At 48.8% G+C, this 25,179-nt stretch overlaps 1 protein-coding gene across 4 annotated transcripts in view; it reads right to left on the bottom strand.

The window, feature by feature from the left end:
• The window catches only part of BCO1 (beta-carotene oxygenase 1), a 92,542-nt gene that overhangs the window by 22,187 nt on the left and 45,176 nt on the right, over positions 1 to 25,179 (bottom strand). For 2 of the 4 annotated variants that reach the window (XM_075940005.2, XM_075940006.2), the window contains exon 3: positions 4,975 to 5,103. In XM_075940005.2, the coding sequence (XP_075796120.2) occupies positions 4,975 to 5,053 (79 nt within the window). In that variant the 5' untranslated portion in view covers positions 5,054 to 5,103. Of the gene's footprint in view, positions 1 to 3,083; positions 4,948 to 4,974; positions 5,104 to 19,591; positions 19,725 to 25,179 lie in introns of those variants that run through there. The other 2 variants (XM_006122671.5, XM_075940008.2) reach the window with 2 other exon arrangements.

Here is a 25,179-nt window from a genome sequence, read left to right as displayed (position 1 = left end):
CTAGTTTTGTGAGATCCTTTTGAAGCTCTTCACAGTCTGCTTTGTTCTTAACTATCTTGAGCAGTTTAGTATCATCTGCAAATTTTGCTACCTCACTGTTTACCCCTTTCTCTAGATCATTTATAAATAGGTTAAATAGGATTGGTCCCAGTATGGACCCTTGGGGGACACCACTACAGGCAGTCCCTGGGTTACGTACAAGATAGGGACTGTAGGTTTGTTCTTAAGTTGAATTTGTATGTAAGTTGGAACCGGTACATATTGTAGGGGAAACTCTAGCCAAACATTTCTCCAGAGCTCAGTTTTATTCTCCCACACCTCACTTCCCTCAGTCCTTTATTCTCAAGCTGAGGTGTCTGCTGAGAAAAGCTGCTCCGCGTCTCCCTGGTCTGCTGTGTGTGTGGGGGGGGGGGGGGGGCGCTAGCTTCGCGTCTCCCTTGTCTGCTGGGGGGAAGCAGCTAGTGCGGGGTTGCCTCACCCCGTTTGTAAGTAGGGATCCGATGTAAGTCGGATCCATGTAACCCGGGGACTGCCTGTAGTTACCTCTCTCCATTCTGAAAACTGACCATTTATTCCTATGCGTTGTTTCTTGTCTTTTAACCAGTTATCAGTCCAGGAGAGCACTTTCCTGCTTATTCCATGATAACTAACTTTACTTAAGAGCCTTTGGTGAGGGACCTTGTCAAAGGCATTTTGGAAATCTAAGTACACTATATCCACTGTATTTCCCTTTCCACATGCTTGGTGACCCCCTCAAAGAACTCTAGTAGATTAATAAGACACAATTTTCCTTTACCAAATCAACGTTGACTTTTCCCCAACAAATTATGTTCATCTATGCGTCTGACAATTCTATTCCCAACAATTGTTTCAAGAGCCCTTTTTAAATATTAGTGTTACATTAACTATCTTCCAGTCTTTAGGTACAGAAGCTGATTTAAAGGATAGGTTACAAACCACAGTTAAACATTCTGCAATTTCACATTTGAGTTCTTTCAGAACTCTTGGGTGAATGCCATCTGGTCCTGGTGACTTGTTACTGTTAAGTTTATCAACTTGTTCTAAAACTGCCTCTAATGACACCTCAATTTGGGACAATTCCTCAGATTTGTCACCTAAAAAGAATGGCTGAAGTTTGGGAATCTCCCTAATATACTCAGCCATGAAGACTAAAGCAAAAAATTCATTTAGCTTCTCTGCAATGAATATATCATCTTTGGGTGTGTCTAGACTACAGGGTTTTGTTGACAAAAGTGGACTTTTGTCAACAAAACTATACCTGTGTCTACACTACTGCTGAGTTCTGTCGACATAACGTTGACAGAACTCAGCAGTTTTGTTGAGGGCGGTAAACCTCATTCTACGAGGAATAACGCCTTTTGTCGACAGAGTTCTGTTGACAGAAGGTGTTATTGCATCTACACTGTCCTTTGCGTCTACACTGTCATGTCGACAAAGCGGCTTGCTTTGTCGACAGAATTGAATGTAGTCTAGACGCTCTTTGTCAACAGAAGCTTTGTTGACAGTATCTGTCGACAAAACTTCTGTCGACAAAAGCCTGCAGTCTAGACGTACCCTTTGAGTGCACCGTTAGCATCTTGATCATCCAATGGCCCCACCGGTTGTTTAGCAGACTTCCTGCTTCTGATGTACTTAAAAACATTTTGATATTACTTTTTGAGTAATAGGAAAATTACTTACTGAAAATAATAAATTGTGAATTTTAGGTTTCTAAGGAACTGACAGAACAAACATTGAGGGAGTTCTAAAATTATGAAAAAGAATATAATTGTTTCCTTTTTAAAAATTTATTAAATTGGATCATTTGAACTTTTAGAGGCAGTGTAGTTAAATACACAATGATACTGTCACTAAAGCAGCCCGCTGGAAGAATCTTTAATTTATCAGATTAAAGAGTGAGAAGATCCCTATTAGGTCATCTAACCCACCCTTAGTCCAGTATAAGCCTTTGTTACGTTCCTATAAACCTCCTCTCTAGAACTAGAAATGCTTGCAGGCAGCTATTTATAGGCATTTGTATGATACTCATCCCAGGTGTCTCAAGCTCCTGGCCTGGGGGCCATCTATGGTCTGAGCACTCCCTCAATCAGGCCTGTGAAATATTTTGAAGAAGTTATTTAATCAGGCCTGTATGGCTGCTGGCCTGGGGAGGAGGGTGGTGGAAAGCAAGAGGCATATGGGGGACTCATCTGGGTGCACAGCTGCTAGCAGCATGCAGGCCCCCAGTGCCCATGTAGTCCCAGCCACAAAGGGCGCCGCTCAGTCCAGGAAGCTGCGCTGGTCGCCTTGACCACGATGCGAGCTGAGCTGGCCAGGGAGCCACCTGAGCTGACATGTTTCTGAAGCCAGTGGGGCAGGGCTGGTGGGCTTCACTTTCACTTTCACAAGGACGTGGCTGGAGCTTTCCAGAAAAAAAAAAAAGAGCTCCAATTGTACTTAGTCAGTTTCACAAAATGAGTGAATAGTTTCACAGCTTACACCTATGCACGAGAAGTCTCTGCACACCCCTCCCCCTGGGCCACAGGGATGGGCTGGCAGCATGGAGCTAGCAGCTAGAATCCACTCTAGTTCTGGTGGCAGCACCAAGGGCCCTGATGGGTGGCAGGTGGAACCGGGAGGCGTGTGGGATGGAGAAGCGTGCAGGCCAGCAGGCAGGGCTGGGAGACGTGTAGGGGTGGGGGAGAAGCACAGTGCACTCTTCAGGAGCCCTACCAGAGGGGGTGCCCACTGGCCCACTAGGAGGATTTGAGGACTCGCTCCGGCCCTACGGTAAATTGCGTTTGAGACCCCTGCTCATCACTAACGTATCTGAACATCTCTCCAACAGTTAATGATGCCTTGAAGCACTCTTGTGAAGTAGAGAATTATTATACATGAGACACTCTTGCAGAGAAGTGAAGTGACTTGCCAATCATCACATAAGAAGAGTGGTGAAAGTAACTGACTGGTACTGTCCTATTGCAACCCAGGTCCCTGCCAGCTTTTTAAATAGCTCTCTGCTGGCTTTTGCCACAGCTCAGCAAGCTCTTGTTGGAGCCGCAAACCTCGGTGCACCTACTTACCTTCACCTCTGCATAAGAAGTCTGTGGGAGAGCCATATTGCATCCACAACTCTTATTTCTAGCCTTTAATCACTTGTCCATGGTTCCTCGATCAGGAGAATAGTATATTTCCTGACATAATGGGAGGAGAGTGCTGTGGATTTTCCTGGCAAATTTCAGTCTTCACTGTAAAAAGGCAGAACTCTTCCAGGTGGGAAGGAACGCCTCTATAGCCCTTCAGACAGATGGTCTAGTGTGCTGAACAAATGGAGCTCCCTCTCCTTTAGGTGAGGCAATAAACTGTCTGTTGCATTATCCGGCCATTTCTGCTTCTGACTGCATTCTTAAAAGGCACCGAACTGAGCAGGCAAACAGGAAACGTGTTTCTGGACTCTCATAAATCATCCCAACAAAGCAATTGAAAATAAAAAAGCAAATAGGGATTAAGCAGAATCTCCAATTCTCCTCCAGATCTTGTATGTTGCGCAGCCAATAAGCACAAGAAAAAACAGTCCCCACTGTGTTCTAAAGCAGATTCAATAATATTTTATCTCCATGTTTTATAGAAAAGTTGAGATTACAAGGAGATCGATATATTGCTTTCAATCATCTCCAGCACCTTGCCTGAAGATGGCAAGTAGGATTTGGACAGTCATCTAAATATTTATAAGTGCAGTAAATATACCTAAGATCTAATCTGCAAGCTAAGTGGAACACCGGCCTAGTTTCACTCTTGGCTGCTGTCATAACTAGCTTCAGATCCTAAAAAGAGTGCTCAGCCCATAATGCAAGTAGGCTGTTTGCCCATATGAAATAACCCTCTGTACATTATGTAACTATTAGCTGATTCCATCTGGAAGAAGCTGCTACATGATTCCAAATAGCTGCAGAATGGAAATTGGAAATGGAAATGCAACTTCTATTGTGAGCTGCATTTCTTAATGGTTTAATATCGACTCAAAACCATGGTTTCTAGACTAGTCATTCAGAAATCCTGCCCTAGGATGAAATCTTGATCTCACTGAAATTGATTGGAAATTTGTCATTAGCTTCAGTGGAGCCAGCATTTCACCCTGGTGTAAATGTTTATGCATAGTACACATAGCACAAGCCTGTGAGTCTCAGATTCCTCAACTCCTCAGGAAGGGTTGAAAGACCTGGCGCTTTAATGGCTATTAATTTCCTTAAGGGAAACATACTTGTCAATTTTTGAAATATTTCAATTAGTTACGATGAGCTAGGTTTTTCTCTGCAATTAGGGCAGGGTTATCTCATGCCACTGGCATAAAGCTGACCTAAAGTGAGTGTAGCTGACCCCTAGAAGGGTCACCCCAATAGAAGGGGGGGAATCATCTTGTTCTAAAGCAGTTCCTATGTACCCTGTTCCAAGCAGCCAGAGAAGGGGTATAGCTGGAAGAACAGGGCATGGCTGAGAGTTCCAGCTGCCCAGAAAGCTGCTTGGCTTTTCGAGGTCAATGGCAGAGGGTGCAAATTAAAGCAGCTTTTAAAGAGACTGGTCCAACACAGAAGCCCCAGGATCAAAGAAATATGCAGAGCTGACTTTAAGCACCCCTCATATTCCCCTTCTAAAGTGAGCATGGCATTTCCACCTCAGAGAAGGAAAATTGCACTGAGAGGGTAAAGACCACCAGATGTTCTCTCTTACCACCATTGGCAGCTGTGTTTAAGACTGCATTGAATGTGCTGCCAGTCATTTGATGTTTACTAGCTACACAAACCTTATCAGTCTGTTTTTTTTGCAGGATCCCTAATCAACCATTCATCTGACAGGACCTTTAGCTAAACATGTAAAACAATTCAATATAAGAGTATTATAAGCCAATTCCACCCACATTTATAACACCTTATGCTTCTGTTTAGAGACCAAGACTTGTATAATACAGCAGCCTACCATTTTTAAATGTAAAACTGTGCATCAGAGCCAAGCCATCAAACCAATGGTTATATTGGGTTTCTCCCACTGTATGCATGCCTGGGCCATTGCGAAGAAGAATCCCCTGCAGCCAGCTTGGTAGCTCACCTATAAAGAAAAAGGACACGGTTTATTTCCACTCCAAGTCAAAGATGACCTTGTGTGCTACAGGCAAATTTCCAACAGGTAAGTAGGTACATAGATGATGCAAGTCAGGATTTTACAGTTGCTCATTGCATTTAGGTATGCCTAACAATGCAGCCCTAATTATATGCAAAACTGAAAACATGGAATTATCTGAACATAATTTACTAATTAGAAGAGATTGATGAGGGAGGAGCATTTTCTTCATGCACTTTCATTTTATAATTATCCATCTAGCCCATTTGTTATTACCAGCAGAAATTAGGACTTACCAGAAATACATTTATAATCAAATGCCTTGTAGTGGCCAAGATGCCACTGTAAACTGAAGGCTGGTAGAATTCCAGTAACAATCCCACTGATGAAATTACATAGCATCATGAAGTGTCACAATGTCAGTGCATTAGAACACCAATAATGTACATTTTGAGAGTATAAAAAAGATTAGAAATATTATATTGATAATACGTTAAGTGTAGGGATTTGATAATTTGACTTGTGAGGAACAAGAAATCAGCAAAGTTATTACATGCTATTCACACACAAAAATCTTTGCTAAAGAAGCACTATTAAGGTTGCAAGGTCAATCATTCACAAGTTAGGAAATGCCAGAATCAAGTTTGCCTGCACAACTTTATTCAACTTTCTCTGTCATATGTGTGTGCTATAGTCTTTAATAACTTTATCACATTCTATTTTTTTCCACAAGACCCCTGCCTCACTCAGGGCACAAAATGGAGAGCTTCTCATTGAAACAATGTTTTGTTCAATAGATGGCCTACGTACATACTACTCAGACCCTGATAGGAAGACAAAGTTATATACACAGCTGATCAGAACGCTTTCGATGAAATACTTGTCAAAATATCTGGTTCCATCTGGTTGCCGGAATGTACTGATGTTTACTAAGTTTTCCTTCCTGTCTTCCTTTTGACAGGAAGCTCTCTGTGGAAGTGACTGAAGGGAGCATCCTGGGTCTCAGAGAAGCATTCTTGATCTTTTCTATTAAAAAATGGCTGTTTGAACACAGTTCTGGTTTGTGAAAATGGTTGAAAGGTTCTGGTTTAGTTCCAGTGCAGAATGAAAACAAATTGTGAAATCTTGAAAGCTGTCTCGAAACTGACTGGCAATCTTCCAGTCAGATCTAATTATTCGTTGCCTCATAGATTTTCTCTGACACATATTGCTCTAGTATCTGACTGCTTCATAAACACCAATTAATGTATTTTAATAACACCTCTTTGAGATGAGGTATTATTATCCCATTTTACAAATGAGAAACTAAGGCACAGAGATTAAGGTCAAAACTATCCTCCAAAGTTGGGTGCCCAAATTTAAAATATCTATGCCCTGATTTTTCAAAATACTTATATTATATAGCACTTTATGTTAAAAGTCCTATTGACTTCAATTGCAGCTGGGAATGCTTCATATTTGTGCAGATCAGAAGTGCCCATGACAGACACCCAGAAAATGAAGAACACACAGTTAGTGGCCACTTGTGAAGAGTTTGGTTTAAGAGACTTGTCCAGCACCACACCAGAACTCCAAAGAAGAGATGGAATAGAATGCAGGGCAGCAGCCAGTAGCCTTAGCCAGGAACCCATCCTTTCTCTTCCTGCAATCCCCTGCCTCCGTTGCTTCACACCTTCCAACAAGTGAAGCAGGGGTACTAGAGACACCAACCAGCCCTGCTGTGCCCTCAGAACAGGTCTATCCTTGAGTGAAGCTGTACAGGAGCCTGGTGTGTAAAAACGTCACTTCAGTAATTCTTTGTAGTTTAAGAAGGATTTGTTACTGACAAGCTCTAAAGCTGCTCTGTCTTGGCCTTGCTGCAAAGAAGGTGACCCTTCACCTAATTAAGTCATGAACAGCTGGTTCCTTAATTTTTGCTGGTGAAAAGGGCACATGGCAGTTGAAAAGGGACCTCTAAGAGTATTTTAGGAATGGCTGAGCGGGAACACAAGGGGGTGAGAAGCAATGGCAGTCATCACTAGGTCATAAGTCACATATATGAACGTGCCAAGGCCTTAACAAATTCAGGGCCATCTGCACTTCTGTTATCGTCACAGGGGAACTAGGACACTTCCCTGAAGCGATTTCCTGTTTATGCCGTGCTTTTTTGGAGTGGAGACCTTTGCTTTCCCTATGCTAGCTTTATGGAAGAGGAGGTCGGACCATCACGGCCTATGCTAGCCTGATAGCCACATACCCAGAAGAAGCCCACGAGGTGCCAATCAGAGATAATATCATCAGTTCCCTGGAACTGCAGCTGTGATGCCCTGAAGGCCATGCAAGCCAAGGAGCGAATCTTTTTATTTTAAGTCAATTTCTTCTCTCTTTTCCCCGTACCCTATTTTGTTATTGCACTGAGACACTCCCCCTCCCCCAGCATTACTGATTTTTAAACCCTTGCATGGATATAAAAGTTATATCCACATCCACCTCTGTACCCGCAAATTGAGCTACAGATACCTGCATTCCTATCCATGAATATACTTGTGGATATAAAGCGGATATCTGCAAATTTGCAGGGTTCTAGATACAAACATTTGTATCAGCATCCATATCTGCAAAAATGAGCCACGGATATCTGCATCTACATTTGCGGATGCATGTATCCATGGATATAAAGTGGATATCCACAGATTTGAAGGGCTTTACTGATTTTTCTCTAACCCTTTTAAAGCATGTGTGGCATGTGTATACTTGTCAGGGATGATCTAGACCAGGGGTGCCCAAACTTTTTTCAAAGAGGGCCAGATTTGATGAAGTGAACAAGCGTGAGGGCCGACCATTTTGCCTGACATTCTTTGAACCATTAAAATTAAATGCAAATTAACTATTTTATGCAAAGTTTATTGCAAACGGCATACTTTTCATTTCGTCACATGGATGACAAATCTAAACAGGTGTTAAATCACTCTGCCTTTCATATCTGAAGGCCAGATGAAAAAAATCCAGGAAGCTGAAATATATGTCAGGAACATTGTAAAGTACATTACATATTATTGGTAATAAAGGTTGTCTGTCAACTTTTAAGTTCAAAAAATATGAACAGGAACATAACACCAAGTATACATGTTGTGTCCAAATATATTTATAACTGATTTAGACCAACTGACATTAACTGAGATTTTACAATGTATTCATCTCAATACATATGGATTCGTTGGGGGCCATAAAAGATAGATATTGCCAAATTACCTGTGGGGCCGTATTAAACCGGAACACGGGCCGCAATTGGCCCACGGGCCGGACTTTGGACATGCCTGATCTAGACCGTGCTTAGTCCTGCCATGAGGGCAGCAGACTGGACTCAATGACCTCTTGAGGTCCCTTTCAGTTCTATGATTCTGTGATAAACAAAAGTGTAAGTAACAGTACTTGCCATTAATACTTTCCCAACTGGTATGCTAAGTGAGTCCTCCCTTAAACCACTTTCTGTTACCTGCGTGGTGTCTGTATGGACCACTTTGCCCTAAGAAGGGAATGGAAAGTTGCAGATCTTTGATGTATTGAAAATTAGCCTGGAACTGAGCAAAAGGAGGATCTACATGGCCTGAGATAGGGTTTTAATTCATGAAAGGGGTGATGTCCATGAAAGGGGACCAGTCATTCCCTTCATCCTAAACTAGCCCATGAGTGCTGAGAGACTTTGAAGGGGAAGGGAATGTGTTTCCCTCCCACGTTGAGCTGAGGCCAGTCCAATTGCTGCTGCCATCAACAAATTTCCCCACCTATTGATGCAGCACTTCAAAGGCTGAGATGGAGAAACCTCCATAAATCTCTAGCATTTACTATTTGAAAGAACTGAGCATGCGCTGCATTCATTTCATGATTTGATTACTGCTGATACAATCAATTGGTGATTCCATTCCACATCATTTTAAGGTGCTTCAGTTCTAACTGTGACTTTGATTTGATCACTTGTGTTATGTGGTCTGTCTTAGTTTAGTAAAAGTTTAGGTAATTACCCATAGTGAGAAGTTAATGGACTTTAAAGTTTAATAATTTGCAATAAAACCCATAAGGAGTGGGGAGGGGGGGGGGAAAGGAAGGTTATTCCCTTGAGTGTTGCAACAAGGACCAAATAATCCAAAGGGCAAAAGTAATTTAGTAGAGTATTTAAGAGCCATTTGGCTCTGTTTCCAGATAAATATCGATCTTCCTCATTCACAAGTTAAAGAACGCCCATAATATAAGGAGTCCAAATTACAATAGTAAATGAACAAAAAATACAGCTATTCCCTCATGTGATATATATTGTGACACCCGAGTGACAGATCATCATGAGGGATGGAACCACTTCAAAAGTCTGATAGTAGTAGTAGGTTGTTATCCTCTGTGGATCAGCACTGGAGGGGGATGAGACACACACTTTTACAATATATTTCACAAATATCTGCTAACTGGAGAAGAACGGTGAGACTCAGGAAACGCGGGTTCCATTCTGGGCTCTGGAGGAGAGAGTGTAAGTCCTTCTGCCCAACCCCTTCCAGCCCATCCTTGTCCCCAGTCCTGTCTCTACCACACCCATGGATCATCATCCATGCCCCATTCTCCTTACCTACCCACTTCCAGTCAGCTCCCCTCCACATGGGTGTGGTGAGTTGTATGGGCTCAGAAGTGCCCATGTGCCACCAATAACAGGGTCCCGGGGGCTGGCTCCACAAATGTTGAGGGCCGGGTCTCTCCCCTTGCCTGGCTCCCTGCCACTGTACACTCCCCTGGAGCATCTCCCAGCCCATTCCAGTGTCTACCTCAGTTCCAAGCTTTCCTTGCCCTACCCTCAACTCCCCACTCTCCTGTATCCCTCCCAGTGCCAGCTAGCCTCTATGCCCATTGTCCCAATTTATTCTCCTCTCTTAGGTCTGGTTCTTGGAAGCCTTGTCTACACTTACCAGCACCATCGATCTATTTCTGCTATGCAAGTAGCAAAACTTAAGTCAACATACTCACCATGGCACACTGCATGCAATAAAGTCGGTGGGGGTTGCTCTCCCATTGACGCTGGCTACTCTTCTCATCTTGGTGGAGAACCAGCGTCACCGGGGGCATGCCCAGAGATTGATTTATTGCATCTACAGCAGACATGATAAATCGATGACTAGTGTATCAATCGCTGCAGCTTTGATCCCCTGCATAGTGTGGAGAAGGCCTCACTCCATTTGACTAACACAGCTTTCTCTTCCATGCTGCTTCAGCCCAGCAGGGGGCATTGACTCTCATGGGCTCTCAAACATCCTACTTTGAGGGCTGGTGCCTGGATCTGGACCTGGCAGACCGCATAGCAGCCCAAAGCTGCAGCCGCAGAGACAGGCCTGCTCAACCCAAAGTGGACCCTGCTCAGTCGGAATGGAATCTGAATGATTAAATTAGAGTCTCTATGGAGCATGGGTGAACTCGGATTTGTCAAAGGCGTAGAAACTGGCCAAATGTAGGTGGATTTTCACAGGGATAGCCAAAGGCACATCCCTGACACAAAGGCCAAGCCCCTGTTATGTTTCAAGTCCTTACTCCAAAACATGCCAATAGGGGGCAGGACAGACCTAACACTGTTACCAACATTTTTGAAAATATGCTTACAGCAGACACGCAGCTTGGCAAATTTTAGTCGAAGTGCAGCAAAGTTCTAAACAACTGAAAACAGGGTCATATCATGGAAGGAGTCTGCCAACCTTAATAAAAGGTAATTTTATCAGGCCTGCCTTTAATATATTCCAAGAATATTTATTTAACTAATTCTCTATACACACTGCTACTATTTATATTATAAATCAGTCCAGTCTTGGACCAGAATCCCATTATGCTAGTCACAGTACAAACATACACACCTTCATGTGGTATTAGGTTTGAAAGTCTGTGGGCGTGGAGAGTAAATTGATGATGAAATAATAGCTACATATTTGACTGTTCTAACAAGAACTAGGTTCTGACAACATAAAAACTCACTAATCACATGTTGGCAGTTTATGTGCAACACAAGAGCAGATAAGAAACTCTCTCTCAGCAATATGGATGTTTATTATCCTAGGGTATGTCTACACTACCCTCCTATTTCGAACTAGGAGGGTAATGTAGGCATACCGCAATTGCAAATGAAGCCCGGGATTTGAATTTCCCGGGCTTCATTTGCATAAGTGGGGTGCCGCCATTTTTAAATCCCCGCTCGTTCGAACCCCGTGCCGCGTGGCTACACGCGGCACGGGGTTCGAACGAGCGGGGATTTAAAAATGGCAGCGCCCCGCTTATGCAAATGAAGCCTGGGAAATTCAAATCCCGGGCTTCATTTGCAATTGCGGTATGCCTACATTACCCCGCTAGTACGAACTAGCGGGGTAGTGTAGACATACCCCCAGTCTTTTCATGTACTGCCCTTTAGTCTGTAAGGGTACGTCTACACTACAACGTTAATTCAAACTAACTTAGTTCGAATTAATTAATTCGAACTAAGCTAATTCGAACTAACGCATCTAGAACTAAAAACTAGTTCAAATTAGCGTTTTGCTAATTCGAACTAGCGCGTCCACACTGTTTGGACACTGGGGCGCACTTAAGGGCAGCTGAAACCGGTTCTGGCAGGGCATCAGGTCAGTAGTTGCTTTGTGTGGCTGCTCTCTGAGGCTATCTGAGGCTCGAGCTTAAAGGGACCCCCCTGGACAGCTGGTTCTCAGCTTTTCCGCTTGCTTGCCAACCTCGCCGAGGGACAGCAAAGCATTGTTCTCTGCGCCCGTCTGTGTCGGTGCTTCCCTTTGGGGACGCCGCCGCAGCTGGCAACATGGAGCCAGAGCTCTCCCTGCACCTTCTGGTGCACTTTCTGGACTTGCTGCTGCAAGCCTGCCACCAATGGCTCGAGGCTGCCTGGCACCACCTGGTACACGTCAGCCCCCTGCCTCTCCACCTGGCCGCCCTGGGAGCTGTGGAGGAGCCGCGTCGGCGCCCCGGCACCGGCGTGCCCCGCCGTGTCTGGCGTCTGGACACCAGCAGCGACTGGTGGGACCGCATCGTCCTGGAGTGCTGGGAAGACCGACAGTGGACCCAGAACTTCAGGATGAGGAGGGACACCTTCCTGGAGCTCTGCGAGTGGTTCGCCCCTGCTCTGCGCAGAAGGGACACTCGCATGAGGCCCGTCATCCCCCTCCAGAAGCGGGTGGCCATCGCCCTCTGGAAGCTCTCCACGCCGGACAGCTACCGATCCGTCGGGAACCAGTTCGGCGTGGGGAGATCCACCGTCGGGGTGGTGCTCATGCAGGTACGGCACTCGTCGGCCACTGTGCCAGAGGGGGAGGGGGGCTGCAAGGAGGGGATGGGCCGCCCCAGGGACAAAGGGGGGGCGGGAGGAGGCAAAAGCGCCCCGCACCAGAGGGGTCGGTCTTTCCCGGCCGTACTACACGCCGCCAGTGGGGTTGCTTCTGGGAGTGGGGCGCGGGGCACTGCCAGGGCACGAATGCTCCCAGCCACCCGGGCGCCCCACTGATTGGCGCTGTGCTGTGTCTCTCTGCAGGTGGTCAAGGCCATCAACCGGGTGCTGCTCCGCAGGGTGGTCCGCCTCGCCGACCCGGACGCCGTCATACGGGGATTCGGCGCCCTCGGCTTCCCCAACTGCGGGGGGGGCCATCGACGGGACGCACATCCCCATCCGTTCCCTGGAACTCCAGGCGTCCCGTTACGTGAACCGCAAGGGGTACTTCTCCATCCTCCTGCAGGCCGTGTGTGACCACCGGGGACAGTTTGTCACGTTGCTGAATTGGAGGGAAGCAGCCAGATCGCTGCTGCACCCCTAGGTGGGGGTGTTGGCCCCAGAAATTGGTGTGGGGGGAGCCATGTGGGGTATTGAATGGGAGATTATTGTTTGTTGGTCTTATGTACGCTATTTATGTGAGTGTATAATGTCTGTGTGTGTAGGTAGGAATCTGTAATCTGTGTGGAAGCTGAATATTTCTGTGAATGTGGTTAAGCATGGCTATGGACAGGCTGAGTAGCAAAGCCCTGTGGAACAATGGCTCTCAATAGGCTATGGACACACCCAAAGAATGGGATTTGTCACCTGAGGGCAGCCAGCAGGAAATATAGAGATTGGCCTCTGACCAGGTGACTTGCTGCAGACTAGAAGAGGCCAGGAAGGAGTATAAAGAGGCCATGTGGTCGATGCCATTTTGTTCTCAGCTCAGCACTTCATCCCAGAGGCAGCATTGCAGGGATTGAAGAGCCCGGAAGACCTGTGAACCCATCCTGATCGTAGGATGTGCAATAAGAACTTTTAAACCAGCAGCTGCAACACCTCTGCTAGAGCCTGCATCGAGAACTGGGAGATTCGGTGCATGTAACATACTGTACTTTAATAACCTTACTCTCATGCTTTTCTTTCTTGTGTTAATAAACCTTTAGTTTTAGATTCTAAAGGATTGGCCCAGCGTGATTTGTGGTAAGGTCCAGAGGGTAAATTGACCAGGGATCTGTGGCTGGTTTCTTGGAACCGGACAGAACTTGTTCGGGGTAGGTGGGATTGGGTGCTAGGACCCCCCACCTGTGTATAGGCCCGGGGCCATCTGGGGCACGGATATTGCTGGGGTGTCGGAGGGGTTTTGCTCGGGAGGCTTCAGGCAGGCAGCTGAAGCGCTCTGTGGGACTGGTTTGTGGCCTGTTTGGAGAGGTCGCCAGTCGGGGGCTGTAAGGAACCCCGGATTTGAGCAATTCGCCCTGAGCGGATGCCCGCAGCTGTGCCCAGACATGGCCTGGTCCGTCACACAGTTCACGGACATTAATGTGGGCTGGTCCGGCAAAGCACACGGTGCCTGGGTGTACCGCAACTCCTCCGTGTGCCAGCGGCTGCAGGCCAGGACCTTCTTCCCCAACCGCCACATCAGGGTCGGGGATGTGGACATGCCCGTGTGCCTGGTGGGGGATGCCGCCTACCCACTGCAGCCGTGGCTGATGAAGCCCTACACGGGGCACCTCAATCCCTCCCGCCAGGCCTTCAATGCCAGGCTGACCAGGGCTCGCATCGTGGTGGAGGGGGCCTTCGGGCGACTGAAAGCCCGCTTTCGATGCCTCCTCACCCGTCTGGACCTGGCCGAGCACAACATCCCTCCCGTGGTGGCAGCATGTTGTGTGCTCCACAATTTGTGTGAGAGAAAGGGGGAGGCTTTCCTGCCAGCCTGGATGGCTGAGGCTGACCGCATGGCTGGCCACTACGGGCAGCCCCGCACCGCCGCCGTCTGGGAAGCCCAGCGGGGGGCCGTCCGGATCCAGGAAGCCCTGCGGGAGAGCTTCCTGGTGGAGGAGGAGGACTGACCTCTCCCTTGCATGCCCCACTGGGGCCTTCTTCCACCCTACCCCCCTTCCCCTTTCCCCTCCCTACCTAATGTAAAATAAAGACACCTGTTTTTCAAACAAAAACGTCTGTTTATTTCACATAACTGGGGTGGGGGGAGGGAGGAATGAGGGTGGGAGAGGGGAGAGGGAAACCTGGGACGAGGGAGCTGGAAGGGGAGGGAAGGGAGGAAGGGAAAGGAAAGCTCAGGGGTGGGGGTCCGGCTGCCTCTCCTGTCTCGCCACACTGCGGGTCCGGGGGCGTCGGTGGGGAATGGTTGTGGAGGGTGGGGCAGGAAGGACGGGGGGTGTGGAGGAAGCAGGAGCAAGAGCAGGAGGAGCGGGAGCAGGAGCAGGAGCCGGAGCAGGAGGAATTGGGAAGCGGTCGAGCAGGCTCTGGAAGTGGCCTCTGAGGGCACGGCCCTGCTCCTCCAGTGCCTCCAAGCTCCTCCGGTGCAGCCGAAGGTCCTCCTGGACCCAGTGGTCCTGGATGCGGAGCTGTTGCTCCATGAACTGAAGGTGCCGCCGCTGGTACTCCTCCTGGTTCCTGGCTCTCCTGCTGGCCCGGGCGTGGGCGGCTGCTGCAGGCGGGGTGGTGCGCCCTGCAGGCCCAGGTCCTGCGGCTGTGGTGAAACAAGAACAGCGGTCAATTACCCCAGGGGCCCAGGTGCGTGAAACCCAGCTCCCCTCTGCAAGGCCAGGGCCCCTGCAGGATCCCCAGCTGCTGCTCCGTGGTGGGCAAGGCCCAGGCGCACGGTCCCTGGGCTCCCTCTCGCCCCAGCCCCCCGTACACATAAGGGGAGCACGATGGTACTCACATGTGGACGCCTCCCCGGCCTCGATGACACAGGCGAGCGGCTCTGTGGGGTACCTCGGGGGTCCCGGGTCTTGGGCAGGCTGCCGGCAGGCTCCTGGCTCTCGGAGCCCTCCTCCTCCTCCTCCTCCTCCTCCTCTTCCTCCGTCTCTGGGAGCGGTCCCTCTGCCCCAGGGTCTATCACGTCCCAGGGGCAGGGACGGCATGAGCCCCCAGGAGGCGGTCCAGAGCCAAAAACTGGGGGCATGCCTCCGGGTCAGCCCCTGGCAGGCAGGCCCGGGAGTAGGACTGCCGCAGGTCCTTTATTTTCCAGCGCACCTGCTCCCGGCTGCGCTGGTGGCCCCTGGAGGCCAGGCTGGCAGCCATGCGGCCGTAGACTGTCGCCTTCCTGTGGCTAGTGCAGAGATCGTGGACATTGGAGGCTTCCCCCCAAACCTTGATGAGGTCCACCATCTCCGCACTAGACCACGCGGGCGCCCGCCTCTTGCGGCCCTGGGCAGGGTCCTGGGAGCCGCCAGGCTGGTCCCGGGAAGAGGGGGAGGGTTGGGTGTCATCGGGTGGCTGGCTCATGGGTGTCAGGTGCAGGGTGTGCTGGCACGGGTGCTGGCAGCCTTGCAACTGGCACAAACTGTGTAGTCAGCCCGTGGCCCTTTAAGGGCTCCGGGGCCGGGAGGGGGGCAGTAGAGTTTGCCTGGTGTTGGCCAGAGTGGCCACCAGGGCAAGTGGGAAGGGCTAGCTTCCCACTAGTTCGAATTAAGGGTCTACACAGCCCTTAATTCGAACTAGCAAGTTCGAACTAGGCTTAATCCTTGTGGAATGAGGTTTACCTAGTTCGAACTAAGCGCTCCGCTAGTTCAAATTAAATTCGAACTAACGGAGTGCTAGTGTAGCGCCTATGAAAGTTAGTTCGAACTAACGTCCGTTAGTTCGAACTAACGTCCGTTAGTTCGAACTAAACTCTGTAGTGTAGACATACCCTGAGGTCTCTAACACCACGTGGTGGAATTCCTTTCATTCTTCCTGAAGTGAGGCTCTGCCAGAAGTCCTTGTTACTGCAATTGTCCACAGTATTGTATGCAGTACAGGTGTTACTTTGCACATGGTGAAAAAGACTATTTCCAACACTGACATTTGACATATTATTTTCATTCTTTTGGTGACAAAGGGGCAAATCCCACTGGCGTTATTCACACAAGTAGTCCCAGTGGAGTCAACAGGCCTACTTTTTGGAGTGATGTGAGAAAGATGTGGCTCTAGATACCTAGAATTATCAAAAAGATGAAGAGCACTGTGGAAGATAAATGGGGGAAGGGAAGATGATAAAGCAAGAGAGTGAAGAAGTGTTCAGAGGGAGTAGAAATACTCAAGAATTTATAAATGTTAAGAGATCCAGCCTATTCAAATTAGATACCAAACAACATTTTTGCTCTGCAGTATATTTAGTTGAAATAGTCCAGTGTAAAGATCTGACAATAAAAATATATCTAATGTTCTAATTTGCATAACAGAACATTGCAGGTTCTGCAATCTCCAATGACAGTCTAGGTAACTGTGGCCCTTTATGGTCCCCTCCTACATGGAGCACCATAGCAGTGTAGCCATTTCCACTCAGGCTGGAGCTCAGGCTCTGAGAACCACCTCCTTCTCCGAACAGGAACAGCTACACTGCTCTTTTTATCCCCTAGCACAAGTCCAAGTCAGCAACTTGCTGCAGGTGGGGAGGGAGAGGGAAGCAGTATAGATGTATCCTGCATCTACATGTGGCACCTAAGTCCCTGCTTTTGGCACAGTTTACATTGTCAGAACTGCTACTGAACTGCTGCCTAAGTCTATAGGGGTGTGGCTAGACTACAGGGTTTTTTTTTTTTTTTAAAGTGGCCTTTTTTCAAAAAAACTTCCCCTGCATCTAGACTGCTGCTGCGTTCTTTCAAAAGTAAATTGAAAGAACACAGTTTTTTCGACCGCGGAAAACCTCATTTTACGAGAAATAACACCTTTTTTTGAGAGAGCTTTTTCGAAAAAAGGTGCTATGTAATGCAATCTGTGCTTTTTCGAAAGAGAGCCTCCAGACTGCCTGGGTGCTCTCTTTCAAAAAAGCGACTTGCTTTTTCGAAAGTACTGGTTGTAGTCTAGACACTCTTTTTCGAAAGAGGCTTGCAGTCTAGACGTAGCCTAGGTGTTTGCAAATGCTGACTGGTGGAAATGCAAAGCTGCCTGTGCACTGAAATCACTCCACAGGTAACAAGTGGCTTGCAGCCTTAGCTCAAGCCAAAGCCCCAAAGCAGGATTCTCAGACTAGGTGGGGTGGGAGGTATGCCTGTCCCATTAACAGAGGCCAATCAAGTGGCGAGGTCTGAACACTCCTCACATCTGTTGGTAGGAAACAGAAGGTCCAGAAGGCAGTCACTGATTTTATACCTGGAGGGGCAGCAAAGCATCTCCAGAAAAGACAGCCCGGGGCACAGAGAAACACAGATGAGACAGCCAGCTGAGCCGCTGTTTCACTGGGTTACATAAGCTGGTGACCTAACACCTAGCTCCAGGAGAGGATTCGTGGCTGAGGCTCCCATGCACAGAGGTGCACCTCTCTCTAGCCTGACAGCCAAGTGCATCAGGCCAGCCACCTATGCACCTAAACCCCTCTTCTCTCTGCCCCTCACCTCAGCATATCGCTCCAGGCTAGTTTAGCAGCTTCTTGCTCTGCCATCCAGCTTCTGAAAGTTCCTTCTGTACATGTAACTCTCCTCATTATTATGTCGGGAGGCCCGGAGCCTAACTCAGGGCTGAAGATTCCTCAGGGCAGGAGGCCATCTCAAGGTCAGACTTGCAATGCTAAGCAAAGCAATGCCCTAAGTATCTTTAAGGATCTGAGCTCTAGTGAGATCCCCCCCCCCCCACACACACACATCTGTAGAGCAGAGATAGTGATATTTTCCTAATGTCCCTGAGGGATGTGAAGATGAATCCTTAAGAGTTTGGGCAGTGATCCGATTTTATAGTGATGCAGTCATGTTAAATGAGCATGTTACTAGACAGGGTAGCAGCACAGAGGGTTGCCGGTGAAGTTCCTAGAAAGAAGGAAAGCCAAATAGAGGTCTCTAATGCAGAGTGGGTGATAATACAAGCTACTGGAAAATACACAGCAAGGGAGGAGTGCATAGCTAAATAAAAAATACTAAATGTTTAAAGAGGTTTGGGGATTTTCTTTGTTTCCACAATCAATACGTAGCTGAACTATCATCTGTTTTCTATTTTGAAAAGGGACTTTAAAAGTGTCATTGTGGGATTCTGTGATTGTCTGTGCACCAGGATCAACACCTGGAATCTGAGAGTCAAGCTGGGTCATCTGAGGTACTGCATTACTGCCAATAAAGATTTTGCAGGTGAAATTCTCAGCCAGAATGGCTGAAGACCTGCCAGCCAGAATACAAAGACTCCAGCTTGCTCCTTATCTGTTAGCTGTGATTGCAGGAGTAAAAAGCAATAAAATCTTGTTTTTGTCACTAAAGTCAGCAGACCTGTCTCTGAATTCACACAAAGGGTAGATCTGTTGATTAAGAAGGTGCCACTGTTGGCTGTCACTATTCCAGCGACCACCGTTTATAAATCATTCTTCTCCTCTCTTCATCACAAACCTCCTTAGAATGAGACAAAGTGTGGCAATCAAATTAAGACCAAAATACTAACTCTGTGCACAGCATCTACTTAAATAACTTCACCAAAAGTGCAATAAAAAATAGAAAAACTTATTTTCATTAAATCACAAACTTAAATCACAGGACTTTAAATTACCCTGACCCCGGAAAACTGTTCCTTTTTCTCGGGCTTAATCTGCCCGCTTTGTAATAAAGCCACTTGACATTAATGATGTCTGCCTTTCTGTTTTCGTTTAGAAACAGCTTTGTGAAGAGTTACAGTCTCTCCGTCTCCAGGAAGTGAAAATGACGATGTCAGCTCCTCCTCTTAAGTGCAACATGAAAAAAGTGACTAGAAGCTTGTGACTGGCTACAGAAAAAAGGAAGACATTGAAAGGACAAAGAAGGGGGAGATGGGGGTGGCACCAGATTTGAATCCACCTAACTTCCCCGGAAACCACCAGTTTTAAGGACTCCTTTTCAAACTTACTTTCAGGACACATACACTCAGAGTGAGAAAAGACCCACAGTAAGGGGGTAGAAATAAGATCTGATCTCAGTCTTCTAAACTGCCATTACCTTTAAGACCCAGCATTTCCCCTTTGAGGAAAGACGTGCTAGATTAATAATTATTAATCCCTTAGAAAACACAAATATACCCACCGGGTTTGGAACAGATTTTCTTTACCTTTCAGGTCTGCTTTTATGGGCTCTGGGTGCTCCTCTTTGTTTCTACCAAAGATTACATCCATGTCTGCTTTACTTAAACAACCTGTTTATCCCTTGCACAGCTGGTGTTGTTGCTCTTGTGGTCCCCTCTCTGACTGGGCTGGGAACAGCTATTTCCTGCTATTTATAGGACCAAAGTGCGCCTCTAGCCAGCTGCTGGTGGCTGATAGTCTGACAATTTACAATAGCTGTTCTTTAATCCTTAGCACATATAATACTATAATTCTCTCCCTCCCTCTCTGCACTTAACTCTTTATCTCTGTTCCTTGATAGAGAACTAAATTCACTTGCCTTTTTGCTTGTGATTGACGAAGATATCAGTTCCTGGGGAGGGTATTTTCTGATCCCTCAAGTATTCAGAGAAACTTTGGATATGGATTAGATAAGAATTCTTGCCTATATAACAATGGGGAAGAAAAGAGCAAAAGAAATCTCTATCTGCTACTTTGACCCTGACTTTAGGCTTTTTTAATAAAAAGAGTCTCTAGGGTTGATCACATTCTTCTCCTTGGAATAAAGCTTGTGCCATTCTAAGATTTAGCAGAAAATAATGAGTGCAGAGCTCTGCGCTTTAGTGTTTGATCGGCCTGTTGAAAAGGAAGCTAACGGGGCACCCCCTGACAGACAAAAGGCGAGGTCTTCACAAACAAGGGTTGTAACATACTCACCGTTACACGATGTGAGTGGGGGGGGGGGGGAAGAGGGGTTACACATTTTTTTAACTTCACTACTTTTGTTTCAGGATTAGGTTCTTAGCTGATTCCAGTGCTGTTCATTTTGCAGTAATGGCACAGAAATCTAAGAGACTATATTTAACATGAATGATAACAAGACTCCTTGTGCAGCTGAATATTACACAACTTCATGTGACATTCCCTTGGATGATTTATTTGTGCCTAGAATGTGTTTACATTGCTTCCTAATAGCTATTTAAGCAATGTAAATATTTACATGCTTATTTTATGTAAATGCAGCTTTCATTCCCTATGACAGCTCTTGCTGGGTTGCAGATATTGCTCCGTTTGGCCTTCTAGCAGTCCGCCCATAGGTCTGGCTTCATACTGGACAGTTCTTCCAGACAGCCACTGTGCCTTTTTCTCCTTTTGGAGAAGACCTACACACATGGTGGGCTCCACCAAAACTAAAGGATAATATGACATAATACTGTTAAATATGGAAATAAAGATGCTTTGCTAGAGTCTGAGTATTAGTAAAGGAGCACCAAGATATTTACAATGACGACTTGGAATCAAAGGTGAACTTCTACTACAAGGGCTTAGCAATGGGTTTGTTGGCAGCCAGAGAGAATGGAGAACATTTGTGAGGAAAGATAAGGGGTGTCATTCTTAGCCTACACCCCTTTTCCCTTTGCAGGGAGCCTCTCTTGCAACACAAGGCTCTCCATTGGTCCTGGTTCCTGCCCCTGACAAAGAGGCCATGGCCAGAGTGTATTGCACATTACTGCAGAAAATAAAGCAGGCTGGAGTCCAGTCCAGGGGTGGGAAATAAGTGGGAGGCTATTCACCTGGCTTAGCCCCTGACAGGCTGCAGGCATTTTATTTACCTGCACATAGGTATAGCCTCTGCAGCCAATGGGCTCACCCTTCCCAGCCAATGGGAGCTTTGGGAAGTGGCATGGACTGGGACACCACTTGCTGCAGCTCCCATTGGTCAGGAATGGTGATCCGCAGTCAATGGGAGCTGCAGGCAGCTGTGCCTGTGGATATGCAGGTAAATAAAGCTCGACCGCCCACCACAGACTAACCCTGGTGAACTTCATCTGGCCTGTGGGCAGTTTATGGCCTACCTCTGGTCTAGTCCAAGCTAGATCAGGAGCCAAACAGATCCCTGCACAGTCGTAGAAAACGGAGAGCACAACAACGGCTTAAAACTTCCTTTGTGCCTCACCTGCTGAAGGCCAGGAAGGAAATAACTGAGAATCATCCCCAGAATCTGACCATGTTACTGGTGGGATAGGCTAGGATGCATAGGGTTTTGCAAATCGCCAGCATGTGCACTGCAATGGCTGTAATGAGAGTGGCCAAAAAAAGACCCGAGAGAAGGAGTAAAGGAAGAAAAAGAGGCGGCCTAGGACAGAGCCATGTAATAATTTCACAAACAGCAGGAAAGAGGACCCGCTAAAAGAGATGCTGAAAAAAATGATCAGAGAAGAAAGGGGAGGCTATGTCTAGACTGCAGGTTTCTTTCGGGAGAAACTTTTTTCGGAAGAGATCGTCCGACAAAACTTCTTCCAAAAGAGCGTGTCCACACACAAAGCACACCGAAAAAGCAATGCGCTTTTGTGAAAGAGATTGATTGGACGCTCTCTCGCTTAAAAGGCCATCCGGGACCACTTCAGGCAGGGCTTTAGATCACCAGTTGCTTCTGAGTGCTGGTGCTGGAGCCTTGCAGAGACACGTGCTTAAAGGGACCCCCCTGAACAGCCGTTTCTCTGCTCCTGCTGCGAGCTTGCCTACCTCTTCAAGGGACAGCAAAGCTCTCACAGTACCTGCTGTGGTTGCCCTGCTTTTTTGGATGCCACAGATTTTCTCTTGCTTGTCATGGAGCCGGAGCTGCCCCATGGCATGTGATGGCCCCACACAGCCATGCTACAGTTTTTGCAGCACTTTGTGCCAGCTGCCTTCCTGGTCCTGCATGAGCTTGAACCCGAGCTCATTCTTGGGACTCTCTCCCTGGGTGCGGGAGCTACATTCTGGCAACCACACCCCACAGTGGAGAGGCGTTTCTGGAGGCTCGACACCAGGTCCAACTGGTGGGGCCGGCTGGTCATGGAGTGATGGGATGACCAGCAATGGCTCCAAAACTTCCACATGCAGAAAGCCACCTATTTGGAGCTGTGTGCCTGGCTCGCCCCTGCCCTCTGGAGATGCAACACCCACCTGCGGCCCGCCATCCCCCTGGAGAAGTGGGTTGCAATCGCCATCTGGAATCTTGTCACCCCAGACAGCTACCAGTCGGTGGGCAACCAGTTTTGCGTGGGGAAGACCACCGTTAGGGCCCTCCTCATAGAAGTAAGGCACCCTCGGGATGCAGTGCCTGCAGGGGTGGGGGCAGAGTGTTGGATAAGGGGGACCTTCAGGAAAGAGGGGATGGGGGCTATAGGAGGGTGGAGAAGGGATTGGGGAGAAGCCCTGTCCTTGGGGGGCTGTGCCATCCTGCCCTCACATAGCCCTGCTGCTGGGGGGCAACCTCATAGGAGGTGGCTCCTGGGGTGTTTTGGGGAGGGAAGGAGAGGAGAGGGGGAGGGGCACCTCCCAAGGGTTCAGTCACTCCCTCTCTCATTCTCTGTCTGTTTGTCTCCTTCTGCAGGTGGTGAGGGCCATCAACTCAATCCTGCTGTGGAGGGTCATCCGCCTGGGGGATCTGGACCTGATCATGGCCGGATTTGCTGCCCTGGAGTTCCTGAACTACACTGGAGCCATAGACGGGACCCACATATCGATCCGTGCACCAGGGCAGTGAGCAGCCCAGTATATTAATAGGAAGGGCTACATCTTGATGGTCCTGCAGGCCCTGGTCAACCACCGTGGACAGTTCACAGACATTTTTGTCGGGTGGTCGGGCAGGGTACCCGCTGCTTGTGTGTTTCGGAACTCTAGCCTGTACAGAAAGCTGAAGGTGGGCACATTCTTCCCCCACCAGGAACTAGCAGTTAGGGATGTGCAGATGCCATTGTGCATCATGGGGGACGTGGTTTACCCCCTGATGCCGTGGCTTATGAAGCCTTATACCGGACACCTGATCCCCAGCAGGGACCAATTTAATGCCCGCCTAACCCGGCCAGGATCGAGGTCGAGTGCACCTTCGGCTACCTCAAGGCACGGTTCAGGTGCCTGCTGACCCGCCATGATGTGGGGGAGCACAACATCCCTGATGTGGTGGTGGCATGTTGTGTCCTCCACAACATTGTGGAAAGGAAGGGGGAGGCCTTCCCCTGGGGTGGGGAGCAGACGCCGGCCACAAGGGGCGAGTCTTTGAACTGCCATGGACAGCTGCCCATCAGCCCGGGGTGCACATCCGGGAGGCCCTAAGGGAGAGGCTCTCTGAAGGACCCCAGTAACTCTTCCCAGGGCCTCCCCAACAGGGGCCTCTGGCTTGCTGTCCCATCCCTTTCCCAACACAACCCCTCCCATGACCTCTCAATAAAAACACCTGATTGGTTTCCAGCAAAATGAAGTCTGTATTTATCTTTCATTTAAAAAAGGTGGAGAGAGGGAGGGGGGCTCAGAGTGGCATGGGGGGGCAGCTAGATGTGCCACCTTGGGTGCAGGACCTCATTGGAGCTGGGGTTGGATGGGCCCAGGGATCACAGGGGGCTGGGCAGGAGGGGGGGCTGAAGCGGGGTCAGGGATGGCAGGGGGCCAAGGGGAGAGGGCATAGGCATCACGTGGGGAGGGCGCATGTGCATTGCTTAGGGAAGGATCAGAGGCATTGCATGGGGACGGGGGAGGGGGAATGGGCATAGCAAGGGGAGCAGGAGGAGTGGAGCAGGTGGTGTGCCATCATTTATCTCAGGACGGCACACATGCTATCACACTGCTTCATGAGCTGGTCCCAGGCACGGTTCCGCCGCTCAGCGTCCTCGCAGACCTTCTGTGCCAGAGTCTGCTGCATGTCACGCAGGACGCTGACATGCTGGCCCATGAGGTCTTCCTGGACCCTGGCGTGCTTTCAGGTCCCCCAGGCTGTGGCAGCTGGCATGGGTGGTGTGGCTCACCCCTCAGTCCCGACTGTGGAGAACACAAAGAGTGAGAGGCGGTCAGTCATCCATGCAGACACTGTCCCTGAGGCCATGCCCTCCTCTGTGAGCCAGAGGAGGGGGATATCCAGGGAGCAAGGTCATGTGTAGCCTGCACAGCGGGCCCTGCCTCCCAGGGCCTCCGAGGTGCCCAGGGGACCATGCTACCCACATCTCCCTCCTCCCCCAGCCAAGTAGGCAAGGGAAGTGTCCAGCCACATTGGGATCCCATGGACGGCAGAGGAGCTGAGAGCATCCTGGCCCTCCCTGGGGTCCAACCACACACCTGCAGCTTGCAGCACTGCCCATGGGAGTGGGTTGTGCCTCGCATGTGCAGGCATGCCCGCGTGCTGTGTGCAGAACTCCTTGGTGTGCCTGCACCCTTGTGGCTAGCCTGCTTCCAGCCATGGCAGGTGCTGGGAGGGCTTTCCCCCCCCACGGCCAGACATTGAGCCTGGGAGCAGGATCCCACCCGTGTTATGGGGCTGCCTGCTGAGTCTGCGCGCCGACACTAACGCTGCATGTGGTTCCATGTGCACCGACTGCAGCACGATGTCCAGCCTGAGCGATGCTCGCACCCCGCCCCCTGTGCGCCCACCTCCCCCGTCCTGTGTGTGTGATGAAGTGAGAGCACTCACCTGAAGATCCCTCCCTAGTGTCAGACAAGGCCTGGGAGATGTCCTGGCTGAGAGGCACCAGCTCCCGGGACAGGGTGACGGTGTCTGTCTCCTCCTGCTGGCCCTGGTCGTCCTCCTCCTCTGCCGTGACCTCTGGCCAGATGATGACGG

This window comes from Pelodiscus sinensis, chromosome 12 (genome assembly GCF_052426305.1).
Source record: "Pelodiscus sinensis isolate ZL-2025 chromosome 12, ASM5242630v1, whole genome shotgun sequence".
Taxonomy (NCBI): Eukaryota; Metazoa; Chordata; order Testudines; family Trionychidae; genus Pelodiscus; species Pelodiscus sinensis.
Note: the sequence above shows the minus strand (reverse complement) of the source record. Positions and strands in the feature narration are given on the sequence as shown.